General features: G+C 36.5%; 1 protein-coding gene across 1 annotated transcript in view; it reads left to right on the forward strand.

The window, feature by feature from the left end:
- The window catches only part of LOC141349021 (serine/threonine-protein kinase BRSK2-like), a 231,910-nt gene that overhangs the window by 170,676 nt on the left and 44,538 nt on the right, over nt 1-16,696 (forward strand). Inside the window, exon 5 of the mRNA XM_073868890.1 lies at nt 8,654-8,770. Within this exon, the coding sequence (XP_073724991.1) occupies nt 8,654-8,770 (117 nt within the window). The remainder of the gene's footprint in view (nt 1-8,653; nt 8,771-16,696) is intronic.

Here is a 16,696-nt window from a genome sequence, read left to right on the forward strand (position 1 = left end):
GCAGTAGAAACACCCTAGCAACAACCCAAAAAAAACATTGCACTCACTTGCTATAGAAACACTCTAGCAACAACCAAGGACACCATAGCAACTACTTGCAGTAGAAACACCCTAGTAACAATTTTGCAGTAGAACAGCCTAGCAACAGCCAGGACACCACAGCTCTCACTTGCCATACAAATATCCCAGCAACAACCCAGAAGAATCCACAGCAAGCCCTTGCAGTAGAAACACCCTAGCAACCACCCACAAAAGCAAAACCACACTTAACACAAAAGCTCAGCAATTAAAGACTTATTAGACATATCATAGCTTCATCTCATCCAACCCATTTACATGTACTGTAATAGATTAACGGCAAACTGGTGTAAGATCTTCCCCAGTCACTTGTTAAATTCAGATTCATACCCTGTGGTTTTCCATTAGAACCGTATCAAGATATCATCATACTCAAGCTCCTTTTTTCCCCTTAGAGCCGTGCGAGGCAAAGCTGTGTGAGGCATAGCAAAGCAAGGCACGCCGCCTCTCCACGTGTATATTCCTGATTTATGTTCACGGTCTTCATGCTAAATGTTCTTTTGGAGGGTTTGGGTAGGAGGAGGGGATTTAGCATCGTGAATCAGAACGTGTCATCCCCGCAGCAGTCCCAAATGGTTTTAAAGTCATATTGAACATTTTAACGTTTACATTTTTACGTCAATTTATGTTTTGTTATACTATTATATTCAACAGTTGAAGACTTTTTATGCCTCACAGCTGCAGTGTTATTTATTTATTTGTAATAAATATTTATTATTTATTAAAATGTGTATATACACAATTTTCTGGTTGATTAAATAGAAGAACATTTTGATTGTTGTTGAGAAATGTGTACGTTTCATTTGAGGAAGTCTTGCTGATTATTTCTGTAAGCCGACGTTTTCCTTTGTTTTTGATCGTCTGGTTTTATTTGCTTCACCGAAGCGTAAAGCTGGTTATTAACATTAAGAAGCGACGAGGGCTTAGGCAGCGACGTTTAATGATTGCAAATTGAATGTGGTTGATGTTCATTTATAAATATTATTAGCAAATATTGACTGCTGAGTGCCATTGTCATTTTTAATCTTTGTCATTTCGACTTTTGTTCCACAAATCCCTCGTTGCTCATTGGCTAAACATGATATGCATAGTAATGCTTATTCAACTTGGCAACTTTGACCGTTGTCGTCTTTAATTGATACGGGGAATGTCAAGGCGTTACATTGTTTAAATATGTTGCTCTCCTTACATTAATGCATCTGTAGTTTGATTTCTCTATGAAAACAGAGACAAGAATTTGAAGGGAGGAATTATGGGTAATCTGTGTATGGGTCTCTCTCTCTCTCTCTCTCTCTCTCTCTCTCTCTCTCTCTCTCTCTCTCTCTCTCTCATGCACACTACATGGGTGTCATAATCATTCATGCAGTGATCTCAAATTCACTTCTGGGCACCTTTGTGTCTGCGGAGCCCTGTGCATCTCTCTGTCTCTCATCCCCGGATCATTTCTCAGGGCCCGGGGTCTCCAGCAGAGCGGCGGTAGGGCCAGTATGCTACACATGGGATGAGAAATGTCCTGTCACGCTGTCAGATTTCTCCGGCTGTTTGCTCGGTTCTCATGAGGTTGAGAGATGGCCGTCTTCTCTGAACTCCTGCTGAGACCCTCAGCAGGGGATGATGGGAGAAATATAGACCCAATGTTCCCTTTTCCCCCTGACATATTTTCCATTTTCTGTACTTTTCTGCCCTTTCAGTTTATCTGTCAATCTGTTTTAGTTCCCTTTGCTTGTCTGTTGCCTTTCTTTACGTTGTTTTGCCTTGATAAAAGGGAAGTTGGTTCCTGTATTGTGATGGACAGACTGACAGGAAAACATGGATATATGAACGTCAGCATTTTTAGACGATTTATTAGCCCAAGGCTGACTGCTCGATCTCTCCGCCTACGAGATCAGTGTCTTTCTACTGCTTCTGGATGTTAATATTCCTGAAAATATACCCACTAATAGAGTCAGCGCATGTCTACACCTGTCAGACAGCTTGTATATGTGTCCTTATATTTGGAAACAGAAAGTGCGGGGAGACTAGCTATTATATTCTGATATTTTTTGTATGGTTTGTGACGGAGTATAATGTGACATGTTAAAGGGACACTCCACTTTTTTAGAAAAAATGCTCATTTTTCAGCTCCCCTAGAGTAAACATTTAATTTTTACCGTTTTGGAATCCATTCAGCTGATCTCCGGGTCTGGCGGTACCATTTTTAGCATAGCTTAGCATAATCCATTGAATCTGATTAGACCATTAGCATCATGCTAAAAAATAACCAAAGATTTTCAATATTTTCCTATTTAAAACTTGACTCTTCTGTAGTTACATCTTGTACTAAGACTGACAAAAACTTTATTATTTCCGGTGTAATAATCAAGGACTTTGCTGCCGTAACATGGCTGCAGCAGGCGCAATGATATTACGCAACACCTGAAAATAGTTCCCTGCTATTGAAAGATACCAAGGGGACTATTTTCCGGCAGTGCCATGTTATTACGCCAGAATGAGAGTATAGTTCCTAGCATATCTGCCTAGAAAATCACAACTTTTAATTTTTCGTCTGTCTTAGTACACGATGTAACTACAGAAGAGTCAAGTTATAAATAGGAAAAAATATCGAAACTCTTTGGGTATTACTTAGCGCGATGCTAATGGTCTAATCAGATTCAATGGATTGTGAAAGAGGATTGGAAAGTCAAAAAAAATTGTGCAATTTTAATTTTAATGTATTTTCTAAATGTTTTAGTCTTTTGACTTCCAATTCAAACACTCCCAAAGTGCTAAATACCGGACTTTGTCTTTACTTTGAAATGTTTTGCTTGACAAGTGTTTTATTTTATTTATTAACTCTTTTTTTTATCTAATGCAATGATGTTGATTCCATTGCATTAGATGATGTCTCTTAAGAGCAACTGATTATGGTTATAATATATTAAAATAGACAACAGCACTCCTGCCATTCAGGAAATCATATCTGAGCCATTTATTGACTCACTTGACGCCCACCTTTTCCAGAAATATCTGACACATTAAGATTCGTACATTAACACCCCCTCAACCTCTCAACAGGAATTACAGTCACAGGGTGACAATTTATAACATCTGATATCAACACAAATACATTTTATGTGGGTTTTGTGAACATGCAAATATATTAAAATGATTTTATATGACACTAAAGAATGGTTTGAATGAAAAGCCGCTTCTCAATACCAAGTACGCCAAACTCGGACTTGTGTCCTTCGTAGTTCGAACTTGCAAGTTCAGACTCGGAAGAACGAACTCCTGACACGAAATGCATTCTGGAAAACTTTGCTGTCAAAAGTCCACACAAGTCTCCTCTGATGCAGCCTCGATAAAATGGGCGGATCAAGAACACATCCGGGGACTTTATGTGAACTTGGGCTTGATGCGAACTTTGAATTGGAACAGTACTTGGGTCGCGACTGATGACGTTTCACAAGTCCACAAGAACGCAAGTACAGACAAGAACGCATATTGAGAAACGGCTAAAGTTTAACTGGTGCTGTAGGTGTCCGGTTTACTGTTTACAGGTTTGTTAACCAGTTACTGATTAAGACACCCTGCCCTGGTTTTTAACTTTTTTTTAGAAGTTTACATAAAGTGAACATGTGTGTCTGTGTGTGTATACTAGGGTTAAATATTTTAAAATTGTATTACACATGTGGATCAAAAAATGAACCTTTTAGGTAATCATTAGTTGCTAAAAATGGCATTACTAAAAAATCGGCCAAACCATGTATTACTGTTAATCTAAAGATGTCACCAGTGTGAAAGTTGTGTTCATGGGTATACAAAATGTACTTAAAGCGATAGTTCAGCGAAAAATGAAAATTACCCCGATTTACTCACCCTTAAGCCATCTGAGATATATATATGTCTATCATATTTCAGATGAACACAATTTGAGTTATTTTAGAAAGTTGGCTCTTTCAAGCTTTATAAAGGTAGAAACGACATTCAAGCCCAAAAAAAGTGCACCCATACTTTACAGAAGTAATCCACACACCACTAGGGGGTTAATAAAGGCATTCTGAGGGTTATTGATGTGATTTTGTAAGAAAAATATCCATATTTAAAACTTTATTAACTATAATAACTAAAAAATGGTGTTGGTCTACCATTATAAAGCTTGAAGGAGCCAGGACATTTTCTAAAATAACTCAATTTGTGGTCATCTAAAAGATGCTGGACATATGTATCTCAGATGGCTTAAAGGGATAGTTCACCCAAAAATGAAAAAATTTAATGACTCACGCTCACGTCGTTCCAAACTCGTAAGACCTCCGTTCATCTTCGGAATACAGTTTAAGATGTTTTATATTTAGTCCGAGAGCTTGTTGACCCTTCATTGAAAATCTACATACGGTTTACTGTCCATGTCCAGAAAAGTAATAAAAACATCAAAGTAGTCCATGTGACATCAGTGGGTCAGTTAAAATGTCTTGAAGCATCGAAAATACATTTTGGTCTAAAAATAACAAAAATTACGACTTTATTCAGCATTGTCTTTTGTTGTGAAGCGTATGCGTGAGACTAAAGTCACGTGACTGCAGTGACGCAAATGACGTACCACGCGGCTGACGTGTTATATGGTGCGCCCCAGCTGTTTTTTTTATGCGCCCAGGCTTCGTTTACTGTAAATTTAAAAAAAACTTTGCAAACATGAGGATAACACGTCATCCGTGTCACTGCAGTCGCGTGACTTTAGTCTCGCACATGCGCTATACAACAGACGCGGAAGACAAGACAATGCTGAATAAAGTCGCAAGTTTTGTTATTTTTGGACCAAAATGTATTTTCGATGCTTCAACACATTCTAAGTGACCCACTTATGGACTACTTTGATGATGTTTTATTACCTTTCTGGACATGGACAGTATACTGTTACTAGATTTTTGATGTAGGGTCAGAAAGCTCTCGGACTAAATCTAAAACATCTTAAACTGTGTTCGGAAGATGAACGGAGGTCTTACGAGTTTGGATGACGTGACGGTGAGCCATTAAAGACATTATTTTCATTGTTGGGTGAACTGTCCCTTTAAGGGTAAGTAAATCATCGTTTTTCGCTGAACTATCACTTTAACATAGTATCGAGATCATAGATATCTGAGATGTCTTCACCAATTCAGTAATGGAAAACGTGTGTGTGTGATAGCAAGTGTGCATGAAAGCCACTAAACATACAGTGCACATACATGTTGCATAATTAAACTGTATAATAATTAGACTGCTGTGAGCAGCATGTGATTAAGTGTGCTAATGTACTTTCACATTGGCTGCCTGCTGTTCTTTACATTACAGTAATGTAAAGCTTGTTTGAGATAATTGAGTTAATGGATGTGCAGTATAACAGATATGACCACTGTAGAAAGACAGTGAAGTCAGCCTAATTTATAGAAATACTTTTATGTAGTTTTTTGTCTTTTATGTTTATAAATGTGCTTTTTTAGTAGGGTTGTCATTTATTAAATGTAATTACATCATTACATCATTACAAAATCGTCGATCCCCAATATCACAGTCTATTAGCACGACCCTTTACGTATAAAAAAATCCTTAAAGTTCCAATGAAATCAAAACAGACAATTCTTATGTTTAAATGTAATTGCAGTGTTTGTTATAAACAATTTATAAGTCATTACTCTTTTTATATTCACCTACCCTTATAAACTGTAAACAAAATCTAAAAAGGGACTTCTGCCCTTTTGTGGCAATCGTTCTCTGATGATGTCAGCTTGACTTCTTGTGCGGGGCATTCGTTAACTCCGCCCCCTTCAACTGTAATTTTTTAATGAAACGGCTGCATTTCCATATCCAATCAAAACTCAGTGGAAAACACAAGCCCTGCCCACCATTTTACTAATTCGCAGGAAAATCTCGGAAATACGTCAAAACACGCAAGTAAAATCGCTCGCGACTTCCAAAGTTTCTCTGTGTGTATAAAAAGTAAATCTTAAGTTTTTTTCTCTTCGTTTTTATAGTTAGGAACTCTTCAGCCAGAACTGCCATCTTGAAAGCAACATAAAAATACAGTAAGCTGATTTAAATGCAGATCTCTATCAACCCATGCACACATAAAATGTTAAACTCACCGGGGCAGTAAATGTGCAATTTAAGACCTCGCGGGCCTTCGGGGGCCTTTCCGCCCTCAACGTCCAATACAAATCCGATAGCGTCACAGGATGGTTTATTACCACATCCTCACTAACATGCACATTGTTTATATTTTCTTTGCCCCTGCTTCCTTTCCCCATTAACCTGCAGGCCCGAGGCACTGAAATTAACCTCACCGCTGTTGGATTAACAACCGGCCGAAAGGAATAACAGTTTCTGATCGTATCAACAAACTGTTTCTGTCAGCGAGAGATTACGACGGCTGGGTCACATGCGTGCAGATTTGACTTTAAAGAGCTGTTATGGATGTTTGCGGTGTGGCAACTAATAAACCACATCTCTTCAAATTGTCCCTTTGATATCATTGAGCTGTAAATCCCATATTCAATTTTATAGTGGATGGATGAGAGATTCAGGTTCATAGTTGTTGTTCATTTAGTGACCTCTATGAAAATGTTAGTACTATTACAGTCCTAAATTTCATGGACTGAATTGTCATTAATAGGTCCATGTGGTCGACATTGTCTGCGTTTCGCTGGGGAAAAAAACAGCCGGATTCTGCACAATGGATTTAAATATGGTAAAATGTGTTAAAGCTACTAAGAGTGTAGTAATATCAGCTGTGTTTATGAAAGCATTTTGAATGGATGGATAAATTTTTTATCAAAATGTATTCAGATTTTTTTTCAACTTTACGCAGTGTTCGAATTGAGGTGGTGGTCCTGGATCTCCTATAAGCATTAAAGGACTACCTATAAAGCAAAAACATATAAATTAAGGGGTCCCCTGGTTTTTATTAAAATTAAAATACTTCATGAATTTTAAATTCCTGCACTGCGCTGCCACAATGCGATACTGTCCGTTATTTCTCCCCATTTCAATTTCAGTCTGAAGCAAATGTGAACTCTCAAGTGCGCCTCATGCTGTTTTCTGGAGGAATTGACAGATTGTTAGATTTGGATTTAGGATTGGGTTAGGAGCTTTTAAAAATTCTTCTGAAACGAACTGGGCTACATACTGCGATCCTATAATGACGGGGGGCTTGGCCAGGGGGGCAGGGGTTGGGCTTAGCAACAACCCCATAATCTTTGACCACTGACTTTACCTTCATGTAGTGATGTAAAATATTGGGCGTGGTTGATGCTATGAGGGTGAGAGGTTAACGGATGCTCCCCCAAGCGTCAAACTGATCATCAGAGTCTTCTTGGTTGTTGCTTAGGGAATTTCTAGGTGGTTGCTAGGGGGTTGCTAATTGGCATCTTTTTGGTCCAACTCCCAAATCTCTAAGTCTTAAGTTCCAGACTTCAATGACGTATTTTAAATGCGGCAGAAATGCCTGCCGGATGCCAACCGCCAGCTTTATATCAGTCGAACGCCAGCTTTTTGAGCGCTTTGGTTGCTGTGATACTTCTGCTTGGTTTATCAGTCGCTGAAGGATGCGGCGGTTGGTTGTTGCGTTGTTTGTCCCGCCCCTCCTACACTGTGATTGGACGGCCGTGTGAGAACTGACATCGACGAGCTGAGCTTTTCACCCAAAGTTGAATATTTTTCAACTCTCGGTGCTCAGTGCTGAATGCGGAAAAGAGACCGCCGGCTATCAGTGCGGAAAAAATGTCAGCTGCTGTTTTTTTTTTAACACCGCGCTTCGATTGGAAAAAATTTAAAACATACGCCGGCCGCCGGCGTAAAAGCTTTGGTGTGCACGCCCCCTTTCTCTTCGAATTTAATATGAAGCGCTAAGGGTTTAAAACAATAGGCCATTATAAATGAACCATGTTTTTTTTGGCATACTGATTACCTTTGGCAAAACAATGGTTTTACTACACTATCCATGATTTAATTATGGTTTTGGTTCTTACTGTAGTTAATTTTTATAAGGAATTTAACACAACTAGTTAGATGCGTGACAGATTTGTAGCATGTTTTAAATTACATGCGTCAAAAAGTCTACAAAGATTTCTACATACTCCGCTAGCCGACATTGTGAAGTTCAGCTCAGTTGCATGAAATTCCCAATGTGGTTGTTCCCCCAATAGGATACAAAAGACTGCTTTAAGCTGCTTTGTTTGTTGTTTGTTGTCGAACAATGAAAGTGGGATGCGAAATTAATTGACTGAAAGTTTTAAATGAATCTTGATGTGGTACGATGTAAAAGGCTGGCTTGTGTCGGCCCCTGGTCAGGTGGGTTGGTGCTTAACATCGCACTCCGGCACGGTGGGCATCTGTCATCTCCTCCCACTGGATTTTGCGAACTGAAGGCTCTGAAAAAGAAGAATAGATGAGACGGAGAAGACTGAATATCTTTTTTCACCATTGTTTATAGGCTCACATGTGCATTGATATTTGTGCAGACTATTGCAAGGAGAACCGTACTGAAAAAACTTGACTGTATTTTGTTACAGTAAGTGTGAAGTTTCATTTTAATGTGTTTGTGTATTTATCTCACATACAGTCACAGGGATCTGAAGCCAGAAAACCTGTTGCTGGACGAGAAGAACAACATTAGGGTAGCAGATTTCGGCATGGCGTCCCTGCAGGTGGGCGACAGTCTGCTGGAGACCAGCTGTGGGTGAGTAAAACAACACCAGTAATGAGGACAACCACTGCCTTCAGGTCGCATGATTTCAGCTAAACCTGTCTTGATTTGCACTAAAAAAGGACAGTAATTTCTGTAAAATGGCAATAATTACTAAACCACATAGTCATTTTAGAGGTGAATATTTCTAATGGCGGTCAAAGGTTTCTTGCATGGAAATGGTAGCCGTTTTGTTTGTCGTGACTATTTTGCACTCTTTTCCTTACTCTTAGGTTTAAATTGGCTGTTTTTGTCACTGTACATTAAGATTGTGATCTGATTGGCCAACCTCTTTGCGCATTAAATACTCTATTTGGATTTGTTTGTGTTTATGATCAGTGTTGGGGAAAGTTACTTTTAAAAGTAATGCATTACAATATTAAGTTACTCCCCCCAAAAAATAACTAATTGCGTTACTTAGTTACTTTTCATGGAAAGTAATGCTTACGTTACTTTTGAGTTACTTTTGCGTTACTTTTTTACTTGGCTGAGGCCTGATCTCTTTCAGGCCCTACAGGTGTTTTTTATGATCGCAAAAATGTCAAGCACTGGCCTGCCATCTCCGTTTCTGACTCAAACTGTTCCCGCTCAGGCGCACAGAATGCGTAATTCTATGTTAACATGTTAAATTTAGTACATTATTTTATTTTTAAATTGAATTAATTAAACTGAAAACGAACTCATATTACTTTTTTTAAAGTAACTCAAATATTAATGTGTACATTTATAAAGTAATGTGTTACTTTACTCGTTACTTCAGAAAAGTAATATTATTATGTAATCCGCGTTACTTGTAATGTGTTACCCCCAACACTGTTTATGATAGTAGTTACTGATATGTTAACAAAGGTGAAATGAAGAACAATGATGATGCAAACACCTCTGTCCATTTTTGGACCTTTTCATTCATAGCAGATTCTATTTAATTTTATTTAATAAATTTAATATGAAACATTAAGAAATGTTTAAAACGGTCAGCCATAATAAATGTAATGCTTTCATCCCTTACAAAAATTAACCATGTTTTTTGGGCATTTTACCATAGACAAAACAATGGTTTTACTAGTATCTATGGTTTGTCCATTTTTGGCACTTTCTCATTCATAGCCGATGCTATTTAATTTTATTTAATAAATTTAATATAAAATGTTAAGAAGCGTTTAATACAATAAACCATAACAAATGTTATGCTTTAATCCCCTCTGATGATTTTCCATGTTTTTTGGCATGTTTTAAACGCTTTTTAACATTTTATATTAAATTTATTAAAAAAAATAGCATCGACTATGAATGAGAAGGCGCAAAAAATTGACAAACCATGGATATGGTTTGTCTATTTTTGGCACCTTCTTATTCATAGATACTATTTAATTTTATTTTAATAAATGTTATATAAAGCAATAAGAAGCGTTTTTAAACAATTAAATCGTTATAAAATTTTATGATTTCATCAGTTACGAAAATTAACCATGTTTTTTGTAATTTTACCTTTACCTACAGTATCAATGGTGTGTCCATTTTTGGCACAGCATTTTCTCATTTATAGCCGATGCTATTTAAATGTATTTAATAAATTTAATATAAAATGTTAAGAAGCGTTTAATACAATAAACCGTAACAAATGTTATGCTTTAATCCCTTCTGAAAATGAACCATGTTTCTAGCATGTTTTAAACGCTTCTTAACATTTTATAATAAATTTGTTAATATAAATTTATTCTCATTCATAGATACTATTTAATTTTATTTAATAAATTTAATATTAACCGTTAAGAAGCGTTTTTAAACAATTAAATCGTTATAAAATTTTATGCTTTCATCACTTACGAAAATTAACCATGTTTTTTGTAATTTTACCTTTACCTACAGTATCAATGGTGTGTCCATTTTTGGCACGGCACTTTCTCATTTATAGCCGATGCTATTTAAATGTATTTAATAAATTTAATATAAAATGTTAAGAAGCGTTTAATACAATAAACCGTAACAAATGTTATGCTTTAATCCCTTCTGAAAATTATCCATGTTTTTTAGCATGTTTTAAACGCTTCTTTACATTTTATATTAAATGTATTAATATAAATATATTCTCATTCATAGATACTATTTAATTTTATTTAATAAATTTAATATGAACGGTTAAGAAGCGTTTTTTAAAAATGAAATCATTATAAAATGTTATGCTTTCATCACTTACGAAAATGTATGTTTTTGGCGTACTAATTACAATTGACCAGACAATGGTTTTACTACAGTATCCATGGTTTGTCCATTTTTGGTGCCTTCTCATTCATAGATACTTTATTTAATAAATTTAATATGAAATGTTAAGAAGCATTTAAAACAAGAGCCATAATAAATTTGGTGTTTTCATCCCTTACGAAAATTAATCATGTTTTTTCAGCGTACTGATTACCATTTGCAAACAATAGTTTTACTACAGTATCCATGATTTGTCAATTTTTGCTTGCAACATTGGTACAGGACTACAGCTGGATGACGCAAGTGTACCCGTAGTTCAAACCCAAATAATATAATGTGAACAAGAGACCTGCGAGAGAAGGAGGAAGCTGGAGCAATACAATTTGGGTTCGGACCATGCAATCGAACCAAAAAGAGTCTATGGCCGCAATGTCTCAAAAATTATCATTAATAACCTTGATTCAGGGTTCCTACGGTCATGGACTGATTTTTGGTGAAGTTTTTTTTACATTATAAAATATTTTAATTGCTATAACTTGCTCTTTGTAAGTGCTTGAGCAAAGAAAAAAATCTAATCTTTTGGCTTATTGGAGACATTCAGACACTAATAATAATAATCATTTAAATCTATTCAATCTAATGATGGCTAATCAAAATACTATTATAAACCCGGCCTGACAATATCTATATAAAATATTTATAAATTCCTTATCCGGTAGCCATGAATGATCGGACGACTCATAGAGATTCATTGAAACATATGATGGTTTTAATGAAACGCATTAATCTATGACATGACCATTACTTATCTGTCAGGTAGACGTTTCTTTGACCTTTTTGTGTAATGTGTGATTTAGCTCACGACATTCAAATTAAAATTTGTGCAAATACTTTCAGAAATGAAGGGTTTTGACTGATTTGTGTAATGACCTTCATTTGATAATCTCACTTCAGATGACTTTGACTAATCTGTACAGATAAAGCAATATGGAAATGGTCTTCTTATTGCATCTCTGTTAACAAAACACCATTTTGGCCTAATGATTATTACTCATTGCACCAAAAAGAGATGCCTAAACTCGGATGTCTAATCGTTTGCAAACCCACATCAGTTGAGGCGTCTAATATCTGCATGTCGTTGGTTGTCATCTCATGCAGAATGAGGGAGGAAATGAGCTTTAGCAAAGTAAATGAATGTTCTGCACCGCAGGGTTCCTCAAAAACCTCATCCGTTAGTGGTGTAGTTTTCTGTCATTTGCCTTCCTCATCAACATAAACAATGGAAACACTTCATGCCCTTATTACGTCCGATTTGCTTTAATCTCCCAGATTTAACGCACCTGATTAAGTGTGCATTGCGATTGTTATGCCTTTCGAATCACAGCCAAAGGTTGAGCTGTATGTGTTTAAAGCTTTTCTTAAAGGTATCTTGTTGTTGAAATCCATAAATTAACCAGTTAACAAACTTTGAGCATCATAAAACGTAAACGTTTATTCTGTGACAGTAATTTCTACGTGCTTTAAAACTGCATGAATGTAATTACCTCATTTATTATACATCGACTTATGAATATGCAAATTTGTATCCGCCCCAACTCAATCGCAGAGCTCGGGCCATAGATATAAATATGCAAATTAGACCCTGCCTCCACTCTTTCGTACATGTAAATTGATGCTAATTTCGGTAGTTTCAGACACATAACTGCGAAGTTCGGTTTCACAATGCATACTACGTTAACTGAGCGTTTGCAGCACTAATTGTTTTTATCGCTGATGTCAGCGCCAGCGGGTTAAACCATTACACACTGCACGGGAGTTCAGCACGTGTGCGTTCAAATGTGATTGGTTACGTGTGTGTGACAATAGAGATGCACATGGTTTGTCATATTAACTCTTTCCCCATCACCGTTTTAAAAACAAAAGTTGCCAGCGCCAGCATTTTGTATGATTTAAGTTTAAGGCCTTCCAGAAAATTTTCTTCTTTAAATATATAAACATACAATATATCAAATGAACGAACAAATGCTCTGCTTTCAAACAAAAAAAGTTTCATCCAACCTTTATTTGTTCTCTTTTTATCACCTTTCAAATTTGGGTAGGTTTCTTCAAAAATACCAAATTTTGAACAAAAATAGAGAAAATTGCGTTTTGGACTTTTGATAGAGATCAGATTCAGAGCGACCCTCAAAACATACACGGATTTGAACTGTTTGCCCTTAGGGGTTGCTTCCGGGTTTTATAAGTTGGGTAAGAGCAGTGTTGGATGTAACTAGTTACTAAGTAATTTGTTACTGTAATTAAATTACTTTTCCCTTGAAAAAGTAAAGTAAGGGATTACTCTTATTCTTCTTGTAATCTAATTACAGTTACTTCTGATGTAACTAAATACTGTGTATGGACTCTAAAACAATTAAATACTATAATACAATAGTGGATTTAATATGGTTTAAGTTTACAATTCTCACTATTAACTGGTAATATTATTAGCATTAATATTAATGAGATGCTGACTGTTTATTAATACTTAATAGCACATATTAATGCCTGATTCTGCAAAACCTTATTCTTTGTCCTTAACCCTCCCCATTTCTACCAATACTTAAAATTAACAACTTCTTTAGTATTAATATAAGCAGTAGTTGGAGTATATTGAGTCAAAAGTAGTCAATGGAGAGAATTGAACCCTAAAGTGGGACCAGAATAATTCATGTACTTTTATATATTATTTATTCTAGCCATTTCAAGCCTCTCCTTGCATCATGTACTAAATAGGATTTAGAAATTAATTAGTAATAAGTAATTAAATACTTTTTGGAGAGAGTAATTTGTAAAGTAATCTAATTACATTATTGAAGATGTAATTAGTAACTAGTAATTAATTACTTTTTTTGAGTAACTTACCCAACACTGGGTAAGAGCGGAAATACGGATTGCCGGAAAAACTCGTTATTGGCAAGAAAGCGTTTTCTCTTAATTGACGAGTTAACTTGTCAATGGCGGGGAAAGAGTTAAAAACACCACATAGATTTTTAAACAACAATAAAAACGTAATATTTACCACAGTGGGACGTCTGCAAGATATTCTGGAGTTTAGCAACTATAAATATTAGTTTAAATGGCTACTTTAATGGGTTTCAACTCTTTTTCGCTCATATGTTCGTAGCTGTCATCGAAGATAATTCACTTCTGCCTCTTCAGATTTTCCCTCATTCAGCGCTTTCCGGTTGACATTTGTAGTATTTTTGTATGCAGTTGGAGAACTTTAAGCTGAATATGTTATTATAATAAGAGAAATCTTTTGCAAATAGGCACATGCTTGCAAAGGTATTTGAGGGATCATGGGAAATGTTGACAGCTCACTGAGGAAATCTCCCAATAATATGATGTAGAGCTACTAAAAGTGTCTGTTTATCTCTAAAGAAAAACACATTCACACTTGTGTTGTTTGGTTTGGTGAGGGTTATGCACTAATGCTCTGTGGTGTTGTGAAATAGGATTTGCCAAGAAGATTAATGGAGATTGTGCGACAGCTGATGAAACAAGAAGTTCTGTCACATTTTTGTTATGCTAGTTGATGTTATCTTTTTAGGATCATTTTTAGGATTTCAGTGTGCCTCCAACCAAATCTGGATATTAATTATTCTAAACAAACAGTAAGACAGTTCATGGTTTTTCAGCAAATGAGAAAATTCACAGTACTTTTGCGTTTCTGTTAAAGGTGCAGTGTGTAAATTTTAGAAAGATCTAATGACAGAAATGCATTATAATCTACATAACTATATTATCAGTGGTGTATAAAGACCTTACATAATGAACTGTATTTGTTATTACCTTAGAATGAGATATTTTTATCTACATACACTGCGGGTCCCTTTACATGGTCAGTCGCCATTTTGTGCTGCCATGTTTCTACAGTAGCCCTAAACAGACAAACTGCTCTACAGAGCGTGCTTTGTTAATATTTTTGTCATGTGGTGGCTATCGTAGCTTCTCTATCCGTTTCGGTAAACGGTGGACAGAGCCGTTGGTTGCAATTCACAATCTCACTGCTAGATGCCGCTAAAATCTACACACTGCACCTTTAAGGATTGTATCAATCTGCATTGCTTTGGCGCAGATGCTAAAGCCACCTCGGTCAAAAATGAGATGATGATATTAACAGAATGCTTTTGGCACATATAATATGTACATCAAATACTTTCTCTTCAAATTAGCTTAATCCCCACATCAAGCCATTCAGAAATACAACTTTGTCAGCAGAATACATTAAACGGCACTACGATTTTTCAGCAACGTCCTCAAAGTGCTTGGAAGACGAATGTGAAACAACCGTGAATTGCATTTAAACTTGTGTCCCTTATGAGTATGTGGACCTGAATACAACACAATTGTGGCAGCCACATGCATCACAGCGCCCCCTAATGTGTGCTTCAGTTTTTTCATTTCAGCTTACTCGTAACATTTTATTCTCGTATACGTAAAATATTGTCTCCAATTGCAGCCGCATTCAGGATACCTATGATGACAAAAGTAAACCGAAAGATCGGTTTACGAGATCGACAAATTTAGCGAGTACCGATCAAGTCATTTAATGCCATTATCGGCCAATACCGATCGGCGGCCGATCGATCGTAGGGCTGGGTATCGATTCAGATGTTACAGATCGATTCAATTTCGATTCACAAGCTATAAATCAATTAGATTTCGATTCTCGATTAAATTTTCGATTCCGATTCTCGGGTTGACTTTTATACTCAATTCTCGATTCAACAAATTTAATACAAATACTATATTAATAAAAAATAACAGTCAACAGAAGTTTACAAGTGGGTAATTAATAAAAAGAAATTAAAAGCCACAACTAACGTTTTCGTCTTCCTTGCGAAATCTAAAATACTTCCATACCTCTTTCTTTTTATGTGAAGGTGGCATCTACGTCGATGAAGCACCTAAGACCGCCGTTTTAAGCACTGAATGAAAGAATGGCAGGCTCCTTTGTAACATCGCACAAGGCAAAAAAGAGGGTGACATCTAGTGAAGAAGACTAGTAGGATTAACATTAATCTTACGTTCAATGTTTGCAGAACAATATGAAAAAAATCGATTCTGCTCTTTGAGAATCTATTCTGAATTAACCACGTTTTAAAAAACGATTAATCGAAAAATCGATTTTTTTTGCCCAGCCCCAATCGATCAGCATCCCTGTTGCATACGTATGAATAATGTTCATGAAACATGTTCAAGCATCCAAAATCATAGCCACATTAATAACGTTTGTAAGAAACCAAACCATTTGTAAATCCGTCAAGATTTTTTGCGAGATAAGAGTATTTGTGTTCGTGCAGATCACTCACCTTACATCAGGTACCACAGCAACCGCCTTGAAACTAAGGATTTGACTCAGACTTTGCTCCGCGCGGGGTTTTACGCAATTAAAATGCCATAATTTTTTATTAGCGTTTTGTAACATTAACCGTTAAAACAAAACCACAACTAGGGGCACCTCAGTTTTCAAATGTAGACTGCATGATACACACGATTTTCTGACCGCCCACTGCAAGGGTGAAACCGCCCGCTCCCGCGAGATTTGCGTTGGGTCCTAGGGAGTCCCAACCCAATGCAGCCCTTTACCCCACAGAGCCCGCCAGAAAGCTTGCCTGTGACAAGATGGCCGCCGGTGATGATGTTAGAGACTATGTTGTAAGACATCTAGCCTTT

This window comes from Misgurnus anguillicaudatus, chromosome 6, assembly GCF_027580225.2.
Source record: "Misgurnus anguillicaudatus chromosome 6, ASM2758022v2, whole genome shotgun sequence".
Classification (NCBI taxonomy): Eukaryota; Metazoa; Chordata; class Actinopteri; order Cypriniformes; family Cobitidae; genus Misgurnus; species Misgurnus anguillicaudatus.